Source organism: Mycteria americana, chromosome 16 (genome assembly GCF_035582795.1).
Source record: "Mycteria americana isolate JAX WOST 10 ecotype Jacksonville Zoo and Gardens chromosome 16, USCA_MyAme_1.0, whole genome shotgun sequence".
Lineage (NCBI taxonomy): Eukaryota > Metazoa > Chordata > Aves > Ciconiiformes > Ciconiidae > Mycteria > Mycteria americana.
The window spans coordinates 10,410,353-10,437,116 of NC_134380.1; the positions used below are offsets into that span (position 1 = coordinate 10,410,353).

General features: G+C 42.4%; 3 protein-coding genes and 1 non-coding gene across 22 annotated transcripts in view; 2 read left to right on the forward strand and 2 right to left on the reverse strand.

Annotated features, from left to right (window-relative positions):
* Window positions 1-919: 919 nt before the first annotated feature.
* Window positions 920-6,493, reverse strand: KPNA2 (karyopherin subunit alpha 2). Its single transcript, XM_075518770.1, has 10 exons — window positions 6,365-6,493; window positions 6,130-6,267; window positions 5,614-5,702; window positions 4,512-4,780; window positions 3,267-3,361; window positions 2,905-3,168; window positions 2,047-2,280; window positions 1,780-1,962; window positions 1,522-1,671; window positions 920-1,414 (listed from the first exon to the last, which is right to left on the reverse strand). Exons 1-10 carry the CDS (start codon window positions 6,437-6,439, stop codon window positions 1,322-1,324), a joined length of 1,590 nt encoding a protein of 529 aa, XP_075374885.1. The 5' UTR covers window positions 6,440-6,493; the 3' UTR covers window positions 920-1,321.
* Window positions 6,494-9,454: 2,961 nt separating this feature from the next.
* On the forward strand, window positions 9,455-9,527 carry TRNAR-CCG (transfer RNA arginine (anticodon CCG)). Its single transcript has one exon. It is a non-coding gene; the product is annotated as a tRNA-Arg (tRNA).
* On the forward strand, window positions 9,474-18,560 carry C16H17orf58 (chromosome 16 C17orf58 homolog). 3 transcript variants are annotated; one of them, XM_075518723.1, is made up of 6 exons: window positions 9,474-10,001; window positions 11,830-11,974; window positions 13,850-14,473; window positions 14,596-14,676; window positions 16,283-16,474; window positions 17,063-18,560. In XM_075518723.1, exons 2-6 carry the CDS (start codon window positions 11,911-11,913, stop codon window positions 17,248-17,250), a joined length of 1,149 nt encoding a protein of 382 aa, XP_075374838.1. In that variant the 5' UTR covers window positions 9,474-10,001; window positions 11,830-11,910; the 3' UTR covers window positions 17,251-18,560. The 3 variants fall into 3 exon arrangements, with proteins under 3 accessions (XP_075374838.1, XP_075374839.1, XP_075374840.1); XM_075518724.1 differs by lacking the exon at window positions 16,283-16,474; XM_075518725.1 differs by lacking the exon at window positions 11,830-11,974 and having other exon boundaries at window positions 9,486-9,554.
* Window positions 18,561-20,187: 1,627 nt separating this feature from the next.
* The window catches only part of BPTF (bromodomain PHD finger transcription factor), a 59,111-nt gene continuing 52,534 nt past the window's right edge, over window positions 20,188-26,764 (reverse strand). For 9 of the 17 annotated variants that reach the window (XM_075518712.1, XM_075518707.1, XM_075518718.1 and 6 more), the window contains 3 exons: window positions 26,343-26,427; window positions 24,295-24,481; window positions 20,189-22,249 (listed from right to left, as the gene is read on the reverse strand). In XM_075518712.1, coding sequence (XP_075374827.1) covers window positions 22,213-22,249; window positions 24,295-24,481; window positions 26,343-26,427 — 309 coding nt within the window. In that variant the 3' untranslated portion in view covers window positions 20,189-22,212. Of the gene's footprint in view, window positions 23,005-24,294; window positions 24,482-26,342; window positions 26,428-26,764 lie in introns of all 17 variants that reach the window. The other 8 variants (XM_075518709.1, XM_075518713.1, XM_075518716.1 and 5 more) reach the window with 3 other exon arrangements.

Below are 26,764 nucleotides of genomic sequence, written 5' to 3' on the forward strand. Positions count from 1 at the left end.
GCAGAATACACAGGATGTTTTTTGTTTTGTATGTGTTTGGGTTTTTTATTTCCCTCTCCCCATAAAGGCAGAAGCAAAGCCTAAGGCCAAAGTGCCTACACATTAGATTTTCCCCCTACCTTGAAGGGATAGGGAATTGAAGGGATATCTAACATACAATACTGAAGTGACATGCTACATTCCAAATACAAGTCATGGTTATGAAAAACTGACCTCTCAGAGGTCTAAGAGCAAGAGACGCTCAGAGAGCTGAGTCAATATAGTTATTCAGACACATTGATTCCCAGGAGGCTCCAGCTAATGAAATAGCTCAATCCAAGTTTTTCCAAAAAGCTGCAGAACAGGACTATAGTTCTTTCTCTCCACCCACTACTCCCCCAAACCCCACCCTGCACAACCACCTTTAGAGGCAGGTTACTATAAGTAATGATTTTAGAAGTAAAGGGACAATAGATTGCAAGATGAGGCCTTCATTTTTGCTCTCTAGAGCAGGCAACTGCTTTAAAGCATTTCCTCTGCTCTATGCTAAGGCTAGCTGAACATACTTACAATTGGTTAACTGCTGTACTTACCCCTCCTCCACACTATTACTTGCAGTTAAGTAGTGCTACTACAGTCTTTAAATATGTCTCCAAAAGGCAGAAGATAGTTTAGCTCAGTTATGAGCAGGGTAGAACTGATCAGATTTCTGTAAGAGATATCTAGAGAGAAGCAGCAATTCATTTGTTCTGCAGTAATAGAAGGCTGCTATATGCAGAAGTCAGAGCTGGGGGTGATCAAGCCGTTTTAAAACCACCATCTTCAGCTTTGAATCTCTCATGGTTTAGATCTGCATTCTTGCCATTACACATTCCTGATTAAGTATACTTACCATATCAGTCACCTTTTAAGAGAGCAATTGACACAGTTCAGTTTGATATATTGATACCACTTTATTGAACTTCAAACATAAATCCTCTTTAAAAGCCTACTCAGTATACAGCAATAGGTTATGTAGAATGTAATAGGTTATGAAGAGGGTTGCAGAGTAGTGGCTCATGCTTTGCGAGAAGCCTGTATTACCCACTTGCATTCTTATGCCTGACAGGGACAGTAAGAGCCAGAAAGAGAACAAGTATTTACAAGTATCTCAGAAAGAAGTTTACAGTTAGAAATTCACATAATATGTACAGTTTTGAACTGTTCAAGTATGTTTCAGTTAGACAAAGTGCTACAGAGGTCACAAAAAAACACAGTAAAAAACAAGAGGAACTATTAAGACAAGAGGTGGCAGTCATTTGTGTGCCAAGTGACTTGTAGGTGGTTGCAGTATATGCAAGACCTAGAAGTTAAAAGTATCTGGAGTATTGCCCTGAATTTGGAAAGTGTAGCTGGCAGCAGTAGATTCTGGTGCAACATTTTGGTCTTCCTCCTCCTAGAAGAAAAAGAAAAGAGTTTTGAAAGAGCAGTAGCATTTCAACCTAGCAGTCAGTGCTAGAATAGAAAATAAGAGTGGAAAAATCCCATCCTGCAGCCACTTACTTCTGCTGAGAAATATTTCTCAATCAGGGTGGATGAGGCTTTGTACACTTGTTCATTTTCATGTGACTGCAGAGCTTCGATTTTGTCTAGACCTCCACACTCCTCAATCATGAGGCAAAGTTTTTCAGTCTCATTAATCTTCTCAGCAGCCTGCAAGAGACAAGCATGGAATAACCTCAGGAAAGATCTATGTCCCCAACTACTGGAGAACCATTAGTGACAACTTGGACAATGATTGAGTACACCGAATCCACATACCAAGAAAATATTGGAAATAGCATCCAGAATAACTAGCACGGTTTTGCTGTCTTTAGCAGAGAGGAGATTCAGTAGGGGTTCAACAACACCAGCCTGAACGAGATACACGATCTGGTCAATTGTTCCACCACTTGTGTAGTTAGTCACAGCCCACACGGCTTCCTTTTGAGATTTGAAATCCCCCTGTGAAGGTAACAGCAGGGTATTTGAACACAGAGAGTAGTAGTAATAGCAAAAGCCTCAATGTAGTAAAAATAGTTTGTTTACCTTCCTCAGAATACCAATGAGATAAGGTATAAGACCATGGTCTACAACTCGCTGAATCTGGTCCTGTCGTCCAGCAGTGATGTTGGACATTGTCCATGCTGCTTCCTTCTGAATGTTGCTTTTATGATGAGAAAGGAGACTTGGAAAGACAGATAGTGCTCCTGAGTCAATAACAATCTGCGTCTGCTCATCAGTACCAGTGACAATATTTCCTATGGCTCTTAATGAAGGAGTCTGAAACAAATATGAAAACAGTACTTAGGAAAATTGGTATCGTCTAATCTGTGCTTGAACAAATACAGCCATACTTGACCCTCCTCCGCTCTAGCCTTCCCAGTTAACAGCATATGCTATGCACTGATGAACTTTAAGCTTCTCATTAGCATTACATATGCAGACATTAAGCATGCTAAGACTGCACACCTTCCAAGGCCAATCCGCAAACAACTACCCATGACAGAGCTTAGGAAAACCATCTCCTAAGTACTAATGCAGTTTTGTTATACTGTAATTATAGTGTGCACAGAACCCACTTCTAAACACTGTCCCTAGAATTTGGATTTGCAACAGTAGTTTAGAGTTAAAAGCAAGCTTTAAAGAATGTTGACTGTTGTGCTAGCCTGTGTGTTAAATCCAATGATTATGTGAAGAAGCTTGATAGTCATTGACAGCAATAGTCTATGCCTCATGTGGGGCAGTGTCCAGGCAAGATAGCTCAAGTCTTACCTACACAAAACCTGGAACAAGCATCAGATTTATGTATGAAAAGAACTATTCAGTTACATGGACACTATTCTAACTGCAGTTTTATTCCTGACTCAAATCAAGCAACAGAAATCTGCATGTCTGATTACTTACCATTATTGGCAGTTCACTACATCCCAGGAGTTTCACAAGTTGTGGCACCAATCCAGTTTTCACTACAACTTCTATCCTGTCATTGGAACCATCTGTTAGATAGGAAAGTGCCCAGCATGTGTCTGCTAACACCTCATGATCATTGTGGTGTAAGAGCCGAACAAGAGTTGGAAGAATCTGCTCAATAGCTTCTATGGGTGGTGCAGGATTCTTATTACGACACAGGTTTGAGAGGGTCCAGGTAACATTGCGTAAATATCCAGACTGCAAGAGTTGAGATAAATGGTTAGCAACTGTTTAGTTACTTGAGCCGGTTTGCTCACTTATTAGTAACTGCAACCCAAATCATACTGCACACTTACAGCCAGAGAAGAGAGATCAGGAACAGCTAGTAGACTCAGTAGTGGCTCAATTGCACCAAATTTAATAACCAGATCTCTATAGGTAGAACCATCCCCTGAGAAAACAAGAAAAATAGCCAGGTGAAGACCAGAATAGAGGGATGTATGCATACAGAATCATTATGTGTTAGATGAATTCTTCTACTGCTTAAAAAGTGCTGGATAAAATAAAAAGAAATAAGAGGACAAAAGGACTACTGCCGTGGTTAAGTCATATGACAAGCATATGTTTTTCTAATCAAGCCACTGAGCTTAATTTTTTCTCTTGGAAAATGAGGTAATTTAGTGTATGTTTTCTATACAGCTTTCCTTAGAGTTCATAACTAAGCAGGGCCTCGCGTGTTTCTTTGAAAGCATATCTAAGCCATACCACTAGAACAGAGTTCTTCCTGTAACTCAGGACTTCAAATGCATTATTATAATTGGTTGCATGATTGGGTTCTATAGTATAATGCTGAAGGAATGTCAAGGTTTGACTGAATTATTCTATTGCAAGCTGCAAAAAGTACCTTATAATTGAGTTTTTTTAAACTCTGAAGGACAAACTTTAAGAAAACTCCAATCAAACAAGGCTTTTATTGAGCTCATTTTCTGTCTGAAGATTCACTATTCTGTAAGGCACAGCTGTTGGAAGCCATAATAGAGTAAATACAGTATTAGAACTATATTATTAATTTTGACTTTTTAAAGAATAGGATCCAACACTGGCAGATCAAGTAATCCTGAAAGGTGCATGAGAAACTTAAGTATATAATACTTTTGCATCAGTAAGTAGCTGTTTCAAAGCAAGGAATATTGGCCACCACATACACAATTATGTGAGCCATCTGCTTCCTCCCTTCCCCCTTCTAGTCAACACACAGAGCAGAGCTCATTGATAAATCGCAAAAACATCCAGCAAGATATGTGAAAAAGCCCTATGTTGTAGCATAGTTATATAGCTGTATGAAAACTGAACTGAAATATGGAAGCAATCCACATAATGCAACCCACAGGTTGCCAGGTATTGCACAAGACATCTTATACCAGCTCTGAAGATAAAGACTTGTCCATAGCATACTCTACATTGCAGAGCATGTCTTTACTTGCAAAGCATTAAGGCAGAGTTCCCAAGAAGCTCAGCATGCTGCATGACATGTCAGTAGTAACATCCTCCTATTTTAAACAAGGGAACAGGTCTGAAAGTTGTGTAGCATACTGACATACCTGCAATATTTCCCAACGCCCACACAGCCTGTTCACTGATGTGAGTATGGGGAGAGGCCAGTAGTGAAATAAAGGCTGGAATAGCTCCTCCATCTACTACAGCCTTTGTTTGTTCTGATGTGCCAGAAGCAATGTTGGTAAGCGCCCAGGCAGATTCAAACTGAATAGGACTACAGTCCGCTCTACCCAAGAAGGAGACAAACTTTGGAATCAAACCAGCCCGAATTATATTGTCTATGGGGGGCTGCTTCTCTCTTGAAAGGAGTTTCCTAAGGAGGAAGACAAACAGAAAGCATTATTTTTGCCTGCAGAGATCTGAACAACAGATTAAACAGTCTAAAAAGATCCGTATTTAAAAAAGAAAAGGTTCAGCATTGCCTGAACATTCAGAGAAGGCAACACAACAAGATGTGAAGGAGAATTACAGACAAGCTGAACACTAGCTTCCTAAACCTCTGTTAACATTGGTTTTGGCGCATCTTCACTATATGAAAGGTTCTGTTCAGACTCTGAAATAAAGCAGACCTGCAAGAGTCATAATACATCTTAACTGCTAGAGGTTTCCTCCACAGACAGGTTAATGACTGCCAGAAGCAGCACTGCAGCAATATACAAGCTTGCTAAAGGAGACTTTAGATTTGGGAGGAGAAGGAAATTTGACATACTTCAAGCCCCGGTCGTCTTACTATTGACATAATTCTAAGGTAGATCACTGCACTTAAATATTGCAGTCAAGTGTTAACACAGTTTAAAGATACCTTATTTTGCTATAACAAAGAGTTTTTTATTATTACTTCTACAACTCTAAGATGGACTGCTGTTTATTTTGCCACCCCAAAACCACTAGAAAGAATTACTACTTCCTGGTAAAACGTTCAGGCAATTTAAACATTCAAAAACCACATTGTTTCAATAAAACTTTGACTAAATTAGGTATACTTAAACATTGTATAGAAAGCTGACTCAGGTGTTTGTTGAAATACTGTGTGATAAGAAGCCATAGCTGCTGCCATAAGCAGACACTTTGGCTCATAAGCCAATTCTTTTACCTTGCCTAGTTACTGGCTTGCACAGCAGAATTGGTTACCTCTAAACTCCTTACCTGGCAGCTTGAGTAGCCTGTAGCTGAAGCTCCATATTATTACTGTTAACTCCTTTGACTATTTCTTCAACTGACCAGTGTGCTGAAACCTGTACAATATGAAGTTACATGAGTACTTTGTTGAGAGGCATGTGTCTTCATGACCACAGAGGCCTTCTATACAATGCTATGAACAGACTCCAGTTTACAACGACTTCCTTTATTAAAAGATTATACCACCATGTGATACTCCAAAACCTCATCAGCTACATCTTTATCTACAGTTATCCAAACTACTGAAAGCTTTTTTTAAATCAAGTGCTTCAGACCATTGTTACACTGATACAGTAGGCTTAAACACAACTGGCTAAACTACTTTTTAAGGGTGTTGTCCATTACAGTTGGTAGTATAAACTTAAGTTGGTAATGTATATGTAGTAGTGCTGTGTCCCACATGAGAAGGGATTAATACTAGTGTGGCTGCCTGAGCTTATATTGCAAGACCTCCAAGTGTACCTGTTCTGAGAACCTGCTTACCTGATTGCTCCTGTTTTCCTGAAGGGGAGAAGTAGCATCATCTGGTAAAGTGCTAACATTTCTTCTTTTAAGCATCTGGTCATCTTTCTTAGCTTTCCTCAGCTCTACATTGACTTCAATACGCCGCCTTCTCATTTCCTGGAGGATATACATTCATAGTAAGCTCTTGGCTTTTACAACTCATGTTTAAAGAGACCATGGCTAGCTAAAACACCAATTGTGTCAGAATACTCACTGTAGTATCCTTTCCTTTGTTCTTGAATCTGTTCAAGCGAGCTGCTGCTACATTGGCATTCTCATTAGTAGACATCTTGCTTATTAGATTTTGAGAGAAACAGATAAAAAACAAGCCTGAAAACAAAGCAAGCAATAAACAGTAAGTTTACTCCACAAAAGTTAAAAACTGAGATGAATACTTGAGAATGAGGGACACTTGTCCGTATTAGATACAATAACAGCCTCTGACTTGATCAAAGATACTAGTAACATAACAGCTGTCTCTAAATACCTGGTTGTTACAAGCAAGCTCTAGCATTAACACAAAAGCAGTCGACACACAGACATCTTTTGATGACACTTCCAGCCACAAACGTTATCAGTCATTGTTTGTAGGAGCAAGATTGGTCTTCCTTCCCATAGACGGCACACATACATTTTTAAATACTATTTTCACTGTGCCGTATACCTAATATTGCATAGGCACCCCATCCAGTCACACCCCGACCTCCTTTGAGGGGAACAGCGGGATCTCGTACTGGGAAGGCCCCCGGGGGGGCTTGCTGTGCCGGCGCAGCCAGCAGCGCACAGTAGCAGCTACACTGGTAACGAGGCAGGCCATTGCACCTTGGCCAGCTCCAGGGTGACCCGCTGCATAAGGACTAGCCTCATCGCGGCCATAGCTCAGCTGGAACACACAGCCCGCTCTGGAACGCGCCAGCCCTAGCAGCCCGATTCCAGGCAGCAGCCTGTGACCGCGGAGGCCCGAAAGGCTCCGGAGGGAGCTCCCCGTAAGGCCCGCCGGTCTGCCCTATCGCCGACGGAGCCCAGTCCCTTCTAACAGGCCAGCGCAAGGCTGCATCCCCGCTGCCCCACACCCGGCTTCTCGCTGCCACAGGCTCCCCCTCCCTTCCTGCCCCCACAGCCGGGCACCTCCGCCGCGGGCTCCGCGCACAAGCCGTCCTGCCGCCGCCGCGCCGCTCCCAGCCTGCGAGCACGCTGCACTACCCCCGCCCGCTCCAGGCGGGATTTAAATTTCCCGCGCCCTCGCTCTGCCATTGGCCAGTTCGAGCCATAGCAACCTCCTGATTGGCCAGTTTGAAATGCAGCACGTCTCGCGATGAAGGGGAACGCACCTCCCCCGTGCTCCCGGAAGGACAGACCAGGCGTCACATATTCAAATACCGGTCCCCGCCTCAACACTACAACTCCCGGCATTCAACGCGCAGGGACGGCGCCGGGAAGACTGCAAGCGCTCCCGCCTTAGCAGCTCGGCGGGAGGCGGCCCATGGCATGCTGGGATTTGTAGTTTCACAGGGGGCCGGCTCTGTTGGGGGCCACGCAGGGAGCGCGAGTGGGATGGCCGGGGGGGTTGTTGCACCCCCGGATGGGGTGAGAACAGGGAGGTTGTCACGCTCGGAGCGGTTTGGGGCAGTAACACGCCATTTCCTCACATACAGCCTAATTTCTACCTCAGTAACTGTCAGGTCACCGCAGGCTTTTCCTGAGCCTCCCTGCGTTGCCTCCTAGAAACGTGGTGCGCAGGAATTTCAAGAAAACGGGATGTGAGATTGCAGTTGAAAGCAATTCAACAGCAATCAGAACAGATCAAAGTTAAATCATACAGAACAACAAAAAAAGTATGCCTGCCTCTGTGGCATGCCCAGAAAATCAACAGATTTGGGATTGTTTCAGCTGGGTTTGGCCTATTTACAAGGGATGGAACACAAAAGAACAACACCCTGTTTCACAAGAGATGTAATTCCAACCATAAAACCTGGGGGAAAAACATGACTTTGCCAGCAACTCAAGCACTTCAACATCTATAATGTACAATTCAGGGTAGACAAGTGTCAGAGATTGCACATTGATACATCCGTGTGTTAAACCATTAAATCCTTTTTACTGATCTGTAGATGCGCACAGTAGTTGACAAAGATGTATGCAGAGGAGGAGGAATTAGCAGTGGCATTTTATGTAGCTCGTTTTGGGCCTTACAGTTCTGAACTTTGTAAAATAAAAACATCACATAACATTTAAGCAATAGTAGGGAAGTCAAGAGAAGAGAAAGCATGTCAGTCACAAACGGAGATACTGAAAAAGGACTAGTTTGACAGAAAAAAGCAGCTCAAAAGTAGAAATCGAGGTAAGACACCTGGTGTGCAGAAGGCTCATAGGGCCAGCATGAAGAAAGTCCGCCGGGTCATAAATTGCTGGAAAGTGCGTGGTCTGGAGCAGCGTAACCTGGACGAAGGAGCCAAGAGGAGCACAGGGAGGGGTGCTCCAGGGCAGGGAGAGGGCTGTCGGTGACTGGGAAACTCGAGGTGGTCGTGTACGAGGTGCTGCAGGCCGACATGGGGTGAACGTGTCTTGGGGTGGGAAGGAGGTGTCACAGCTTTAAGGGCTGTTACCAATACAGGAAAGCGACAAACAGAGAGGCGGGGGAAGGCTGGGCAGCTGGGGGCGAACGGCCCCACAGTGGCAAAGCTGTGGCTGAGGCGCGCAGCAGGAGGGGAAAGGGCAGCGAGGGGAGTAAGACCCGCGAGGGGAGAAAGCCGAGTGTGGGGCGGCCGGGACAGGGCGGAGCTAATGGCAGTGCAGCTCAGGAGCCAGCGGCAGGAGCGGGACGGTGGCGCGAAGCCGCAAGTCGGGAAGCCCGTGAGGGGAAGAGTTTGAAGGCGACGGTCCCTGGCAAAGGGCGGCCGCGGCCCGAAGCAGATCTCCTGAGGCGGGCACGCGCGTAAGGGACAGAGGATGACGTCCTGGCGCCGCGTGGAGCGCTAACGTCCGCCGTGCGTACAGGCTCTGAGCCCGCGTGAAGCGGCAGCGGCGGAGGGCACGAGCCCACCCCCTGCCGGCAGCAGCAGCTCGGGCTCGCATGGCGTTAAGGGGCGGGGCCTCGAGGTCCGTCGGGGAGGACAGCGCCATGCCCAATGGTGTGCAAGGAGGGAGGGGCCGGGGGGCGGTGCTCTGGAGGGGAGGGGCAAGGGACGGGCGGGGCGGGGCTTCCCGGTCACGAGCAGGGAGAACGTGAAAACTCGTTTAGGGGCGGAGCGAGCGCCGGCCGGGCGGGGCTCTTACTGCGCGGCGCTGTCAGCTTTTGCTGGGTGACCCAGTGGCCTAATGGATAAGGCATCAGCCTCCGGAGCTGGGGATTGTGGGTTCGAGTCCCATCTGGGTCGTACCGCAGACGTTTTTGTGGCCCTACGGTAGATCCGGCGTGGAGGCTGACCGTTCTCTCCTGCCGCGCAGAGCAGCGCGTTATTATCGCCCACCCGGACGCCCCAACACTTTTAGCCGCGCCGCCCGCTGCTGCCGGGCCCGGGGGGAAGATCCGACGCGGAGCCAGCAGCCCGGTCTGCCGCGGGCGCGCGGCACAGGCCTCACATTGCCTCAGCCGCGGCCGCCGTAACCGCCGCGCTGCCAGCGGGGCGCCTGCCCGCGCCGGGCCCTTTGCTCTGCCCGCCGGCACCACGGCCCTCCCCAGGCGCCACCGAGCCTGGTGCCGCCGCCGCCGTGCCCCTCCTTCCCGCCGGGGTCCTGCGGCAGCGGAGCAACTCCGCCCGGGGCCCGTCTCTGGCAGGAGGACGAGGCGTGAGGCGGCCGGAGCGGGCGTCGCCTTGGCCGCCGCAGATTTGTGGCCGAGCGTGTGGCTGGTGAGTGACCCCGGCTCCCGGGAGCCCAAACGAGCCGGAGGCGGTTCGCGGGCGGGCGGTTCTCCTCCAGGCGCTGCAGGCTTAATCCCGGGGCGGACCTGAGGGCGGGCTGGCCGGGGCGCGGGAGCCGTCGCCGTGTCCCGGCCAGGGTCGCGTCTCTGGGTCGCACCTTGGGTCCTCCAGAGCCGTTGTGGTAAACACGCGAGGGAACCTGAGCCTGTAAAACTCCTGCTGCTGCCAGCACAGCTGTCTGCAGTCGCTTGGACTAGGACGTGGCCATTGCGCTGTCGGTCCCTGTTTTCCTCAGACCAGGGAGTCCTGCTCTGAAAGCTTTTCCCCCTCTGTGCTGCTGCTGGCATACGTGTAGCTTTGTGAACGGTAGAAATACTCCAAACGCTCCTACTGTCCTTTTAATCAAGATCCTGGCCAGGTGAAGAGTCTGGAGAAACTCGTTAATGCAGACATAGCCATACATTAATACAGGTTGAGTTATACTACCAGCTAATTTAAACAGAAGACTCCCTGGAGCACAGAAGGCCTGCAGGACGCTCACGCGTGCATCCATCCATCCTCAGCACAACCCTCAACAGCACGAGCATGTCACACTTGTGACTTCTCTCGCTCGCTGCAGGTACACGTGCCGATTGAGCGGCAGGTGAGGTAGGTAAAGAAAACACGAGCTCACCTCTGCCTCATCCTTAGTCTAAATTCCTATTTCCATAATAGCTATCTTGGGATACTTTTGGAATTAAAATGTTTAAAATAACAAAGGAAAATCAGCATTAATAAATGCTGCAGTAGAAACTTAACACACTAACAGATGTGTTAAAATGTCATTTATTTTGCACACTATTCTGGCCAGTTTTCTGTATCTTCACCCATAGCTGCTTGAGATAAAGCCCTGTCCTTTTAAGAATTTTATTCAACTGCTTAATTAAGGTAGTACAAAACAAATGGTGTTTAAACTAGGCAACAGCTGGACCACATGACACAGGCATTACTGATGGGCAGATTTTCTATTGGGAGGTGAGTTTCAGGAGCTGGGATATAGTGCTTTTATAGGGTTTTTAAGTTGTTAGTTGCACCTTAAAGGCATGAATCAGTTCACTAACTTTCACGACATCCAGTAGCAGCCAGTGAGATAAACTGTCACAATGGAAATCTTATCTAGCAATAAGGTCACCCATTTCAGTTGGGAACGTAGGAATAAGCCTACTTAATTCAGTAATCCAAATCAGAGTTGGCTTGGTGTGTGAAAATTTGCAGAGTTCTTCATGTTAGAAATACAGATTTAAAAATAAAGCTTTATCTGGGGTCAGCAGAGCTGTCCCTTGGACTGGACAGTAACTACTACATTTTTCAGCCTGAAAAGAATCACTAGAAAGGGGCTCCTTAGACTAAAAGAGAAGATTACCAGCTGCATAACTGGAGGTGGCCAGAAATACCTAAATATGTTTCACTGTAATGCACATCCTTTACAGACGCTGAATTGTGGAGGTGATGCGTGTTCCAGCATCTGTCAATCGCACTTTATAATGTAGTTCTCCATATCCAGTAAAACCATATTTGTTCTGTGTGATTTTCTCTAAAAACCACCATAGGCAGCAAGACCCTCCTCTAAAATAAAAATCTATGCTAGAAACACGTATCTGTTTGTTATTCACAGAAACACAGGTGACTGCCGGCAGTATAGACTCGTGTATATATGGGAAGGGGGGTGTCCGTGCGCATTCCTCCTAGGCAGGGGTAGTGGGAGGCTAGCGGGGACGGCAGCAGCTTGGTCTTGCTCCAGTGGGTTGTCCAGTGAGTGATTCCTGTTTCCCCTAAGGCTGCCTCTCATTAGCATGAATCGGGGGAAGGGCATAAAAGACTCCAGTTCATTTTGAGTCTGGAAAAACTTTACTTCAAAATGACAACCAAAGTGTTCTGGCTCCTCTGCTTTGTCATTAGATCATCTTCCAGCTCAGTGGCCGGTAAGTCTGTTAACATTCAAAGCGGGGCTGGGGCATATTTGCCTTTGGTATCAGGGGAGGCTAAACACATTACTACAAATTCTTGCCCGAGCAGCCCTCTTCAGCTGTAGTCTTTTCAGCAAGCGGTAGCAGTAATCATGTAAGGGCTCAAGAAACATACATTTCAACATGTTTGTGGGGTGGGAATGTAAATGGCAGTATTTGATTTGTCAGCATTTGAAAGAATTAAGAGCACCTGCCAAAAGCAGGCAGTTAGCTGGTGCCATGAATTCTGCTAGCCATCATTCAGCAACTGGTTTGATTTGCTTCCGCATGTGGGATTTTTTTATTTGTATGTGACCTTTCCCTTTTAGTCTCCTTCCCCTCACCTGTAAACTCCAGATTTCTAATTTATTTCAACATGCTCTGTGCTGTCGTGTGTGCCTGCAGCAAGCTGTCCTAAACAGATTTTTTTTTTTTTAGTACCTCATTGATGGAACAGAAATAAGATCTACATCTCTTCCATTGGGAAGGAGCTGATTATGTTGCAGTTGTATTTCTTAGGCTGCAAGAGCTAGACAGAAATATGCTGGTATAGGAGAACGAACCTCAAGGTCCTGAGCAGATTGAGTAGAGAAAAATGAACTATTTTGTGTTACAATCCATGACTAAGGCAGCATGATAAACTGGTAGAAGAGTATACTTACAAAACCAAAGCCAAAACACCTGTTCAGAGTTCACAGCTTCATATTGAAACATCTCCAACACACCCTTCCCTATTGCTTTCTTTAGCTTGGACTTCTTCCATCCCGTTCTTCATGGACATTCTTTTGACTTTATGTGTGGCCAGCCCAAATATCAGGGAATCTTTCCCATGACAGCAGCTGGTGAGAGCAAAGGGGGAGAAGTGGCAAGGTCAGCAGTTGAGTCAGTTATAGAAGATAAACCAGGACGTTGTTCATCTGTATATGTCAAATATCTCTTTTCACATAAGGAGTTAGGATCAGCCTCCTACACGATGCTAACCACAGACAGTGAACACCCAGACAGCGGCTGTGTGTGGGTGAACTGTTAAAACTCTGCTGGCTGACTAAAGTAAAAGGAAAATGAACTGCAAGAGGAAATTTCTCTCTTCCCAGGCTAAACAGAAGGTCACTTTGCTTTGTGAGGTCCAAGTGATCGGGGTGAAGGTATAAACGAAGGCCTAGGTGACTGTCCAGCTTGCGTAACAATGTCATTAAGCCTTTCCATTTTTCACTAGATTCCCAGACACTTCCTCTCTTTCTCAACCCTTGTCCTCTCAACTTAAGAAAAGCCTTGAAATAATTGTTACTCAGCAGCAATAGCCTAGCTACCAGGCTACGGTACCGTTATACAACTCTGTAGTGCAAAAGTCAGAGACCCAAAACTGTGGATAAAGATCTTTTCAGCAGCGTCCAAGGCTGCTGAAGAGTCTAGATGACATTGTCTAATAAGGCATCCCATGGATGGGAAAACCAAATAGTTCTGTTGTCATGGTCTTTTAAACAAGCATCCCAAATGGCAATGTGAACCTTGTTTCCTCAGATGTTCCCTGGAGATTCAGGCTTTTGAGAAAAGGGTTTGTTTATAAGTAATGTTTTTAATTTGCAACAATAATAAAGTAAAAATACAAATCTCCTGTGTTTTGCTCACACAGCTGCATTCTCTGTACTGACCTTCCATGTTTGAGTACAGAAGAATGAGGAGCTCTACTATATTTCATGTGTTGAACTGTTTATCAGTTATATTGTCATATTGTTGAAGGCCTCGCTTATGGACTAGAGCCTCAAATTTGCCAGGCACTTCCCATTCAGAAGCACACAGAATAAAAAAATTAAAACGCTAATTTGCTCTCTCTCCTTTTTTCATATGTAGGATCCCTGCCCTATGCCGAGAAACCCAGTCAGACTCTCAGCAAAGATGCTTACAGTTCAGCAGATGCTGCACCCGGCCAAGTCAAACGGCCAGCCTGGGGCACCAGCAGCACCAGAGAGAATCACACGGAACGCTGGCTTCTGTCTCCCGACCTGCAGCGGCCAAACCCTCCTGAAATCATCTCCCTCTCATTGGACAAGAAGAAACGCACCAAGGCTTCTCTGGAAAACAGCACAGGGCTGAGGAAACACCTCTTGCAGTACGGAGGGGCCCTGCCTCTGGAGAGCCCGACTGAGGGGCCTTCTCCTGCCTCCTTTGACTTCAATCATGCGCACAGAAAGCAGGCGGATAGACGGCTGGCTGAGGCTGCCAACAGCGTGTCAGCTCACTTCCATCACGCAGCATCTTCCTATCAAAAGATGACATCCTTCATGGAGGCTCATCCTTTTCCAGACTCTGGAGCAGTGGAGTCAGATGATCCTAACACGCTGGATCACTTCAACCGACCAGGCAAGATAGTCCCTTATAAACATACTGATCCCTTGAAAAAAATCACCAAACCCTCCTGGGTCACCAACCGCCAGTCATCCAGCTTGCCATACGACTTCAGCGTGCTGAAGAAAGGTAAGGGGATAGACTGCTCTGGCAAGGGATAGGCTGAGCTTTCCAAAGGTTGGGTGGCATAATTTGGATGAAATATCCCAAAAGGGCCCGTTGCTGTCCCTCAGCCTCTGTGCCTGTTCTAGATGGTGATAAGGAAAAGGCATGTCTGACCGAGTGCAGGAAAGAGAGAGACGAAGTGGAGGCCTACTGCGCAAGTGAATTCGGTAAGTTGGGTCCTCCATGAGCTACACAGACAAAGCAGGTGCCTTCTTTGTTCATCTCTTACTGACATTTCCCTTCTGCTTTTAAGATACTGTTTCACTGAGTATGTTAAATAATTACTAAGTACACCAAAAGGACCCATCACAGCTCTATAAATGTACTACCACAAAAAGGTACCAAGTCTTACATTACCCTTTCCCTACCTTGGGCCAGTATTGCTCTTTTTTCTGTTTCCTCTACTTTTCACTCCTGGGACAAAGCCAATGCTCTTGCTGCTGGTCAATGGAACAGAGAAGACCAATTGTTTTAGATACTCTAAGATTAAACATTGTAGCTGTCTGACTTACCGCTTACTGTTTAGAGCAAGTTTGTGATTTTGGGGGCTAAAGTTTCAAATTAAAATCAAACAGAGAACCAAACAGAAATAAAACCATGATCCTCGCTGTATAGAGGATTCTCCTTGAAGTTCCTTAGAACTCAATGTCTTTAGTCCTTGTGTCCAAGGTGATGTAGCTGAAGGTGGTAGAAAATAGCTGGCATTTTTGTACTGACTGTGTAAGAGCAAGCACTTTCTGACTGAAATCTTGCCTTGCGCTTCCAAAGTTGTGAAATAGATACCAACTTTTTCTCACAGTATTTTAAGAGATAAGCAAAATACATGCCTAGTGGTAACAGATGTTTCCATTTGTAGAATATAAACACGTTACCAGACATCTGTTTTCTCTAAATGGAGAAGTCAGGAAGTGCTTTCTACAAATGCTATGTTCTTTTATCACTCTCATGCATTCCTGTCAAACACAGGCCTTATAGTGACTTGACCTTTGTATATATCAGCCTTTAACAAATAGCGGTCTCACTCATCTCTTAATTTGGAAAAGACAGGTAGGAAAGACAGTCTGAGCAACACATCAGCCAAGGTTCCATTGCAGCGATCAGAGCACGCTTTTAGTTTCTTTACATTTACAGTGCAGATTAAAGAATAAACCACTGAATCAAAGTTCTTACCCAGCCAGGCAGGTGTAAGGCCAGTTACAGAAGTCCTCTTTGCCGTTACCTAGCACGGTGGTTGTTTTCTGATTCCTGTGGTCAGCTTAGCACTTGTCAAAACCAGGAGCTGGGTGGACAGCATGAAATGGCTGTCTGAGCGTACAATGTGGCCTACCTGGTGCCCTTGCCTCTTGGTATGACAAGGGCCTTTTCTTTCAAAAGCTGAAGCGCTTTATTAACAGGTTAGCTTTGGACTTCATTGTGAAGTTTTAAATTTGAAAATTTTACTTTATTAGGTAAATATGTCCACTTTTTATATATCAGGATGGAAAAGAGTACTAAAAAACATCACTTCCTTTTGAAACATTTTATAAACTTCACTAAGAAACACCTCAGACCTGTAAAGCGTAAGGTTGGTAACTCAGCAAAAACTAAGGTGATGACCTCATCAGATGCGATTACTTGAAGCAACTCCTAATTGCAAGACTGCCCACTACTGAGCCAAAGAATTTCTGCTGAACTTTGCAGCATTCTTAAATGAGAGCCTTCACATATACCCTGAGTTGCCATCAAGATATGTAATCTGATGCTTGCTTTTTTTCCCCCCCTCCCTTAAAACAGCGGTGAATGGAATCGTTTATAACATGGAAAGACTGGGGAATGGAGTCCACTTGGTTACACTTTTGGTAAACAGCGATGGATTATACAAGATGAGTCGCCTGTATATTACTCCTGATGGCTTCTTCTTTCGAGTTCACATTCTAGTCGTGGATACTTTAAACTGCAGTAAACCGTGTCCAGACTTTAAACTTGGTAAATAATTCCAGCTAAATCCCTTCCAGTATTCCTCCTGCGTGCAGTGCAAGTTTAGTCTGCCCTAGTTTAATAGGCTTATCCTGGGTTGTTGTGAAATTTTGGAAAAAAAAAAAAAAAGTATTTACTGTTGAACTGGAAGGCTTTTTCCCTCCCAATTTCTCTAAATTTTCAGAGGAGAACTAACTGTGTGAAGAAGTCAGGTAGCAGTGTAGTCCTTTCTTAACTTTATCCAGTTCCAAAATGATTGCAAGAGTTTTCAGGATTGCCAAAAAATTTAAGCAGGAACTTAAGCTGATGTCTTTGTAAGTAGTCTGGTTTTCCTTCTGAAAGCAAGTTGATCAAATACCAGTATTTCCCCCAAAAAGCTCATCCTTGCAATACAAGACAGTAAATCATTATTTCCATGCAAGCACAACCTGCAAGTCCCACTGAAGTTCAGGGTGCCGCTGTCCTCAGCCAGACATTCAGGATATATTTCTGCAGGGTACAACTTTACATCTAGTCATAAATCTGTTGCCCTTAGAGCGAGCGTAGTGAATGAATCCATGCTTTCTTCATAGCACAGAAGTCTTGCTTATTTTGCAGGCAGTAGATACATTGTGATGGGTCGGATCTACCACAAGAGACGACAGATCCCTGCAAGCCTGCTGCAGTTCCTGCGAGGGCGCCTGAGGCCAGGGGATGGCCTGCTTAGAAGCAGCAGCGGCTACGTGAAGAGATTCAACAGAAAGAGGAATTGTAAAGTGCAAGCGGCTCACACTAAATGTAGATAAGGCTCCAGTTACCTCTGTTTAGGACACAGGCAGCAGCAGCATTCACCTACCAGAATAAACCCAGCCATGGTTTAGCACCAGGGGGAGGCAGTTCTCCTCACCTCTGAAACTGGTTGATAGGACACTTGCTTTTGTGCTTTAGCAAACACTAACCAAATGTTTTGACTAGGTACCTACATATTGTGAAGTTCAGCACAAAAGTCAGTCTAGGGAACGTTAACTGGTCATGAATTTGCTCCAGCTGTTTTCAGAGCCACAGGTTATTATTGCCTCCCCTGCTGGAATGTACCCATAATAATCTGTAGTAACTATAAAGTAAGACTCTGGAGATACTGTTTGAGGTATGCAAGAAGTAACTGCACTTTCAAACCCTTAACCCTGAACAAATGGTTGATGATACCATAGCTTTATCTATAGAGGATGTCCATTGTGTTTCCACACAATTCCGCGTAAAGTATTACATGCATTTGATTCAAAAGAAACCAACAAAACTAAGTATCACTTGTAGTGTTTTGGTATCCTCAAACGTGTCCATACTACTCTTAAAAATTACATTGTTCTTCAAAGAGAGCTGGATTTTCACATGGAGCATACAAAACAGCTGTGTAATTATTTGAGTAGATGAATATGCTAACTAAAAGCAAACCAAGTAACTGCACAAGACAAATGCCCAATTAGGCTTACAGATAACGGCATGAGTTCATGCCAAGGAATGCAAAAGTAGCATGCAATTGCACGCACGGTTTGTATGCCTGGTTACACTGTCAGTTCCTTAAAAGTTCAGTCTGAGAACTGTGTACTGAATGTCATTTCCCATGAGAAATGTCACCAAGTTTGTACTTGCACATCAGTAAAGTTACTTTTTCAATCCAAGATACCAAGATTCAATCTTTTAAGCACCTTTAATGTGGTTGGATGTAAGAACCTATGAAACCTCTGCAAAGGGGATCTTAATGTTGGCTATTCCAAGAGTCAGTATTCACAGAACATAAGGCTTTAAAAGAAACTAATGAAATGTCCATGGGGTTCTGGGTTCCGAAAGGTCCAAAAATATTATGTAATGATACTAAACAATGGCATCACCTCCTTTAGCAAGTCGGTTGGGGATTTTAAGATACATATTTATATATTAAAAAAGGGAAAATGCAGTCTAGCTCAAAACAATATATATACAGTGACATATATGATGTGACCTGGAACAGGAAGCAGTAGCTTCTATAAGCGTTTTCCATTTTGAAGCAAAGGTAGTTCTAACACAATTCTACCCATCATACACATCTGCAGCTTGATTTAGCATCACTGAAAAGCTACGGAGTCACACTGTATGAAGTATTTCTTGATACGGAATCGGAGCCAAATACCAAGAGCAAACATCATACATTTTGGGACCCAGAAGGCTGTTACTATAGGACAGAAATTTACTTGTAGCTTGTGTCTGTCTAAAAAATAGTCTCACTTGTTACGTGAAAGATTTCGCATGGAGCGCAGCATATACAGATGGAATTTTCCTGAGAGACTTTGAGGGGGCTTTTGATTTGGCAGCACGCCTGTTCCTGGCAATGAATCAAAGCACTGGAGTGGACTAGGAGGACAGGAGAAGGAAGGAGGAAGGGTTACATGTGCATCTCGAGTTTCTTTGTTTCTATTTTCAACTGAAGTCCAGGGACTAACCAGCAAGTCCTACAGTAATCCATTTGCCCAGAACAGCAATTAAGCACCCTTCCCCGCCCCCAAGACATTATGGTAATCTAAAACAGGCAAAGCGTGGGTACAAAAATAATATCCAGGGCTAGATCTCATTTTGATTGTCTCTCAGAAGAGATAAATAATAGTATACCAATGCTAACGGCACCCAAAGCCTGCAGTATGCGGCTGACACACAATGTCTGCACCACTCTCAGATACAGCTATTGCTCTGGAAGCAAGCCTGAAAAGCAATTTGTTCTATCTTCTCTTTTTGTGTTACAAAGTCATCTCACCTTGCCTTTCTTGCATGGAAGATCACTCCTTAAAATGTTATTGTAACAGCTGAGCAACAAGCCACTGTATTTCACAGCCCAACTGAAATACAGCTGGAACAGGAGCGAAACGACTGTTCTTACTTTTTACCAGGCTTACCACACGCTAACTAATGTACTGAAGAAAAAAAATTTCCTAGATCCAGTGGATTTCCACAGCCTTGCACTCACTATTACAAAAACCTCACAGCATTAACCACGCTGAAGAGAAGATGGCACTTACATGCAATAGCTGCCACAGTAGTTTTGATACCTTACAGTTAATAATTTTTTCCCCCAGCAGGATAAGCATGAAAATTCTGCAGCCACTACCCAGCAACCCCGGCGTACAGGAATCCTGTTGCCTTCCTGTCTTTCCAGGGGTTTACTCAAGGCTTTTGGGTGAGCCCAATTTTTTAGTCCACTTTAAATCCCTGTTAACTTTTGCATGAACTAAATCTAGACCAAGGATAATTGCTTCAAATTTGAGGAGACAAAAAGAAAATCAAGCTGGTATAGCTCACGTTATGAAAATCTGCATTACAACATACCACCATTTTGAAACAAATATTGCAACAATTTATAAAAATACAAAGAGGAGGACGACTGAACAGAGATCACAGATCTTATGAACTTACCATGCTTTTAAGGAAGAGGGGTATTAATTACAAGGGATGTATTTGCAGTAACACCATTTAACTATAAAAGATCACCATGAATAAATCGAGAAAAGTACCTCAACCTACTCAACGGCAATTGAAAACACTAAAAATGGCTCTCAGCAAGATTAAATCGCATGTATGGATTATTTCCCTAATCAACCTGATTCGCTGGCAATTAGACATAATCTGGCAAAGCCAAGACCTATATACGATAACATTATCACATGTTTCATTAGAAACACCACCAAATCAATGTCAAACACATTACTTTATTTGTCTAGGATGATGTGTCCTGTAAGGTACAAAAAAGTACTCTTCAGTTTGCCACAATTTGTTAAAAACATAGCGATCTATTGCCTACAGGTAGGAAAGTTTTAAATGATGTCATATATATATTTATATATGAATAAATAGTACAGAAATACTGTGAAGTTTGGATGAGATGCAGGAAGTTTGGATGAGATGCAGGATATGTTCAAATGCTGTTAAAAGTTGAGATTTTTCCTTTTTGCATTAAAAACACAATGCATACAATATGCAGCATTTCTTTAAACGTCAAAGGACAACATAACCTAATGCAACTACTCTTCTTTAACTTTAAGAAGCATAAATGGATTATTGTTTTCACATTGAACAATTATTTTTAATTTGCACATATAGGTTAAATGACAACATTTGTATGTACAAAAAACCACGGGTTTTTATTAGATAAAATTATCCCAGAAGAACCTGTACACCTGAGCCTGTAAGTGTAAGAAAGTGTGGTCAGTAGCAACATCTTTTTAAGAAAAATAACAGAAGAGGTTCTTGCATAGCAAGGTGTGAGGTTAAACCCAAAAGGAGCTTATCCATAAATCAGGTAAATCCCAGATCACTGTACAACAGAAGTTAGCTGTGAATTAGTGCAAAAGCTAGTCAAATGCTTGAAGAGCCGCATACAAACCGTGGCTGATTAACTACAGACAGGTGACGTCAGCAAGTCATTTATATATGCAACGTGAAAGAGAGAGATCGGAAGGAAACCGCAACGTCATCTGCAGTTTGCATCTTCTTGTGACTTCAGGTTATCCCTCACGGCAGCACTCCTCAAACAGGAAACAACGAAGCAGTCCAGAACGCCTTTCAAAGACATAATGACGCTTGGTACTTTACATTCCTAGAGTGCTTGGCAAAATATCACTTAATTCAGCGGTGGGCAGTGACATTTCACAACATACTTCCTACCACGTTATCTGTTACAGTGATTTTGGCACCGCTGTAGAAATTTTATAAAGGGACAACAGCTGCTTAAGAACGAAACGTAGTAAACGCTACCTTTGGAGCAAAGTCAAGTCAGCTCTCCCTGGCCATTTCCCTCCCCTGTTACTTGAAATATCTGAACAGATCCCCAAAGTGTTACAGACATATTAGCGCACACTCAAAGACACCTACATCTGTGGGGAGAACAATTATCTCCATTTATTTTGTTTCATATACATCCATATTTTGAATTTTAATACAAAAGAAAAAAATTAGAATCTGACAAATGTTTACAAACAAGATACCTTCAAATAGATTTTACTCATTTCAGTCTGGTGCAGAGTAAATGACAAATTGTACTGTTATATTCAAGGCAACAGAGTCTGTAGTCCATGACCACTTAGCCCAACTTTTATGCAAGCTTAATTGTTTTTATCTACCATGAATGATAAACTCATTGTTGATTCCCAGTTCTGTGTGTGTGCACATGTGTACATAGCAGCTCCTTTCATAGAAAGAAAAGACATCTAGAGGTCTTCTTGTACTTTTACCTACAGGAATCATGTTAAGATACAGAATGGATTACATGTAACCGGGGCTGGATTTTATAAGAAAAAATAATTAGCTGACAAATGAGGGCAGCAATAAAAAAGCGTCTTTTTTGCAACAATAAATAAATACAGTCAAAGTTTTCTGTGTGGACTTTAAACCAGCTTCTTCACTGAAGAACAGACGTGGCATTTCCATGGAGTTAAACGTGACCCCATTTACTGTATCTTTTTTCTTGCTCTCTTTCTCTCTCTCCTTCAACAAAACAAAGTTTTCCTGCTTCTGCCACAATAGTACAACAATTTGATCTTGACAAGAAAGTGGTGCTGCTGATTGTTATTTCTTTGTCCTTTGGACAAAATAAGCCAAGAATATAATTTGACTGTTGTGACCAATAAAAACGCAGTTTACATCAAGTCTTGTCAGGAGAACCTGACTAAAAACATCTGGCTTCTTAATTAAAAATTTTCAGACAACCAGATTCTTGCTCGTGTGTTAGGTTAACACGCTGAACTCTAAGAAGCTGTAGACTGCAGTTTGTTGTTATGGGACCTGCAGAATACAGAAGAAAGTGAAGAATTAAGCACCCTTCATTTTGGAGAACACAGTTGCTGCAAGGTGTTGCCAAGGGTAAGTCACAGGGAAGGAACTACCACCACGTTGCTTCCATTTATTTTTTTCCCCTTCAGAAAAAAAGAACACTTAAAATAATTCTCTCTGAATCTTAAGCACATTTTTTCCTAAAGTATACAAATCTTTCAGTACTCGTAAAATGCAGTGTGTCACTGGAATATTCCAAAATGCCTGAAATCAGTTTTACTCTCATATTTACAAAATAGTAGTCCATCAAAAGGAAAGCAGAAAGACATTTTTCATTCTGAATATTTATAATAAGGTATACTTTGCTTAAATTTATTAAAGGCGTCTTTGGATTAACTTAATAGAAAAAACTGAACAGGCATGTTAAATCACATTTTTGCTAATCAGAGTTCAGCAAAACTCCTCTTTGACATTCACAGTTTTATTAGTGACTGAAAATAAAACAATAAAATACATGGTTTCCAAGATGAATTTTTCATTTTTCTCAATACAGTATTCGAGGAATGGGACAATTTTTTTGTTAATACAGTTGTTTACCAGCATGACTGCTGGTAACAAAAACCAAACACCCAACAACATTTACTTTTTAGACAAATGATCTGGATTTTTAGGGCAGTTTAATGTCATCGAATTGTACAATAAAAGAAAGTGACCCCAACATCCAGTTCTGATTCCAGTTAAAAAGTTCAGACTAAAGATATCACAATCTGCAAGAAAAGAAAGAACATGGATGGTATAAATGAAAAACAATAACAAATAAGATGCAGCAATGAAATTAGTGTGCAAGCAGTGAATGCTGGATAACCAGCTAAAGCAAGATGATAGAAACATGAGTTGAAAAATACCTGATAAAAATCATTAATACGGTATTAAATTTGAAAGAAAAATGCTGGACTAATTCATGTGATCTCATCCCTTCTTAACAATCCTACTCTCGTTGCATATAGAAAATTAGACAGCTTCCGCAACAACGGATATAAAGTGAAGCTTTCAATTTAATGACAAATGGATATAATCCTGCATTAATATCTCAGACGAGCAGTCTGTTACAGTTTTGACTGTTACAGTCAGATGGACAAAGTTAACTACTACACATATACAATTTCTGAGTAATGCTGAAAGGCATCCAACATTTGTAACTCAGTTGCAGTTGGCTCATGTTGGAATACAGCAGTGACAGAGGAGAAATCTGTATACTCCGTTAGTGTTTTGAGTAAGATGGTTTAAGGAACAGCTGTACAGAATACCACATTATAATTTGACTAGTGCCGTACAACTCCCATGTACATGCTACTAGACAGAATATGCAAGCAACAGAAAAATTTGTAGCAGAGTTGCATATTCTTTTTCAGGAATGTCTACATTAGAGAAATACTCTACATTAATCCTTCTACATTAAAAAAGAAAGTTTAATTTTAAATAGTAAATTTTGAATTGTGTTTAGTTTTCCACATCCTACTTTAAACCTTACTTATTCCCTCTGTTTCAAATATGGTAAGTTGTAAAAAGATGAGAGAAGTAGTAAAAACTGAAGTATTTTATGTCTTTCATTGGATTATAAGCTTCACGGAAGGACTGTCTTTTTCAAGCATCTGAAAAGTATTTACTGCACAGAAGAACATTATCAGAACTCAGAACACAGTATTTGTCCTGATCAGAAAGAATTCTCATGAAGTTTTCTGCAGTAATGACTTAAAGTGTCATTCAAATTTTCTACATTTATGATACTGCCCAAATTTGCATCTAACAACTCATTTTGAACAAACATTACAAAGTACCCTCCACAAAATCATATTTAAGCCTTAATTTTGACAGAAAATGACAGCTGGCTATTATAGAACAGTTTTTTTTTTTTTTTCCCTTTAAAAGAAAAGCAGTTGTCCAGGAAAGTGCATGGAGAGACAAATCCCTGTATGAATGCAAGGTAAGCTTACAAAAGCATTAAGGAGATTTTAGGGGACAACAGAACATCTATGATTAGGAACACTTAAGCTTACCTGCTTGCCTTAAATCCTTTTAGTTTCTGTACAAAGAATGATTCAAGAACTTCTGCACATTGGTAAAAAGGGGAGTCACTTGGATTGTAGTAACGACAGTTATCAAAAATTTTGGTCATATCTGCCACAAACTCTGTGACCTTTTTGTAGTAACGTTTCAGTATTCTTTCTTCCATGGTGGCAAGGTCTTTAAAGAAACCAAAAAATTATTAAAATGAGACATTTTCATCCTCAACAGAAGTTCACGTTGTCAGATGGTGGGAAACAAAGCCTATCTAGGTTAGTTGCTTTTCCAGGAACGCTGGTTGTGAGGTGGTGACACCAGTAGGTCTCCTTCAGAATAAACACTTATGCATGAATATGTTGTGTGCAGCTAAACTAAAATGCAAGTATCAAAATGACCTTGGAAAACTTGGGTCTTTCTGGAGAAATTAAGGGGCGGGGGGAAGGTCAGACAATCTGGATTCAGTTACTTGTACTTTATTTTCTTTACAGCCCTCACTGAGACCAAGAGTCATATGTGTACATGTAAGAACTATCTAAACCTTCTGATTATTTTTTATTTGAATTCATGACTTGCTCTGAATGAATTACCAATTTTCACAGGGATATGCACATTACCACATGGCACAGGTGAAAGATATTTCAAGTGCAGGACTGTGCAAAATGCTAGTGCTCTCATTCTTACTGACTAAACACATTACTGAGATCAGAATGGTGAAGTAGAGCAGTAATTGTCCTATTGTAATGCAAATGTAAATTAAAAAGAGAGAGGAACGAGAACTGCCATTATAAATATAGCTGTCTAAATGTATAGTGGCACTTTTAGCTGGAAAAACAATGACCTGCCCTTGAAAAATGCCCTTAAACTGCTTACTCTGAAATGCCAGTAATGCCAGAACGTGTGAAAACAAACATAGATGGGCCTGGATTACCTAGTGTATTTTACAGATATATATTTACTTCTATACTTACAAGTGTATTTTCCTGCTAGTTAAGTCAGAAAGGGCTAAATGCACTTTTGTTTACTTCATTCAATCATCATATGCTTAATTATATTATTATTTGAGCCTCCCTTATAAACTTTAACCCATCAATTATGGAATAGGAGGAGTTTAGCATTTTCATAACAGCACAATCCAAAACTTTGGAACAGAAAAGGGAACAATTTCTAAGCAAAATATTATTTTCAGTCAACATACTACAATTTTGCCAAGATACTAAATTTAACTTTCCTATTTCTAGGATCAGTAAAGAGTAGCTGGGAAAGCTCAAGTGATACACTAGCTCTCATTCAGGCTTAAGAAAAGGTATTGGTTCAATAACAGGAAGGAAAGGAACAATCTTTAGCAACACCATTTCTTGCAGGAGGCTGATTCTCCCAAGAGGTTTCACATTCAAGTGTTTATCTAGCATATGCCCAGCTAACTGGTAAGGTCAAATATGATCAAAACACTGTAAAGCTGCAGCATCTCCTCTTCCACCTCCCCCCCCCCCCCATCTGAAACAATTCTTGTTCATATAGCTTTAAAGACAAATTACATATAATATGAAATTTAGTATACTACCAAGTCAGATGAAGATCATTTTAAACTCCACCTTAAGTTGCATGTCACGCTTAACTGTGTTAGCACCACTTCCTCCTCAAACTCTAGAGTACATATCCCACACTTTGTAAGAGGAACCAATGCACAAAGACAGAAAAAACGCAAGCAAAACAGCAAAATTGTCCTCTTTAAATAATTTTTTAAAAAAGTACAGTAGTTTAAGAACAAGAGTGCTGTCCTACTGCTGCACTGAATTTCACATTTTATACATTAGACCAATGGTGTAAGGAGTCAGCCTAGAAGTAGATATATTAACCCTCATGAACTTCTAAATATATCAATGAGAAATCACATTGTCTCAGTTTACCTGACTGCAAAAACTGCATTCTGCAAAACGTATCTTTAAGATCCCTGGATAGAAATGGCCAGCGGGTAACGAATTTGATAAGTCAAAAACCCAAATTCCTTCACTCGCTCATGCTATTGCTCAGAAACACTTACCCATTGGCTCTTTAATAACACCATAATAATCTGGTGCATCATTGGGATCTACTGGTTCTAAGAATGGCCACGCCATCTTGTGAGCCTGTCAGGAAAACATAATTACAGAAAAAAAAAATTAAGTTAAAATAGCCCTATTTAGTAGCTAAACATTTTCATTAACCTTTAATCTGTTGGGGTCTAGAGTTGAACTTAAGGAAGAAGTGCAGTGTTACATGAAAAGATAATTAGCTCTCATCTAATGACTGTCTGAAGTTTTAAACCTCAATGTCAATGACCAAGTAGTTGGTCTTCAAAACAGGAAACAATGGGAAATTCAGACATAACAGGATACTGTGCTAAACAGGCTGCACAGAAAAGTATGTAATTAGTTTACTGAGAGCGCTTGGTACTTCACACCTAGAAATGGACCACTGTTTTCA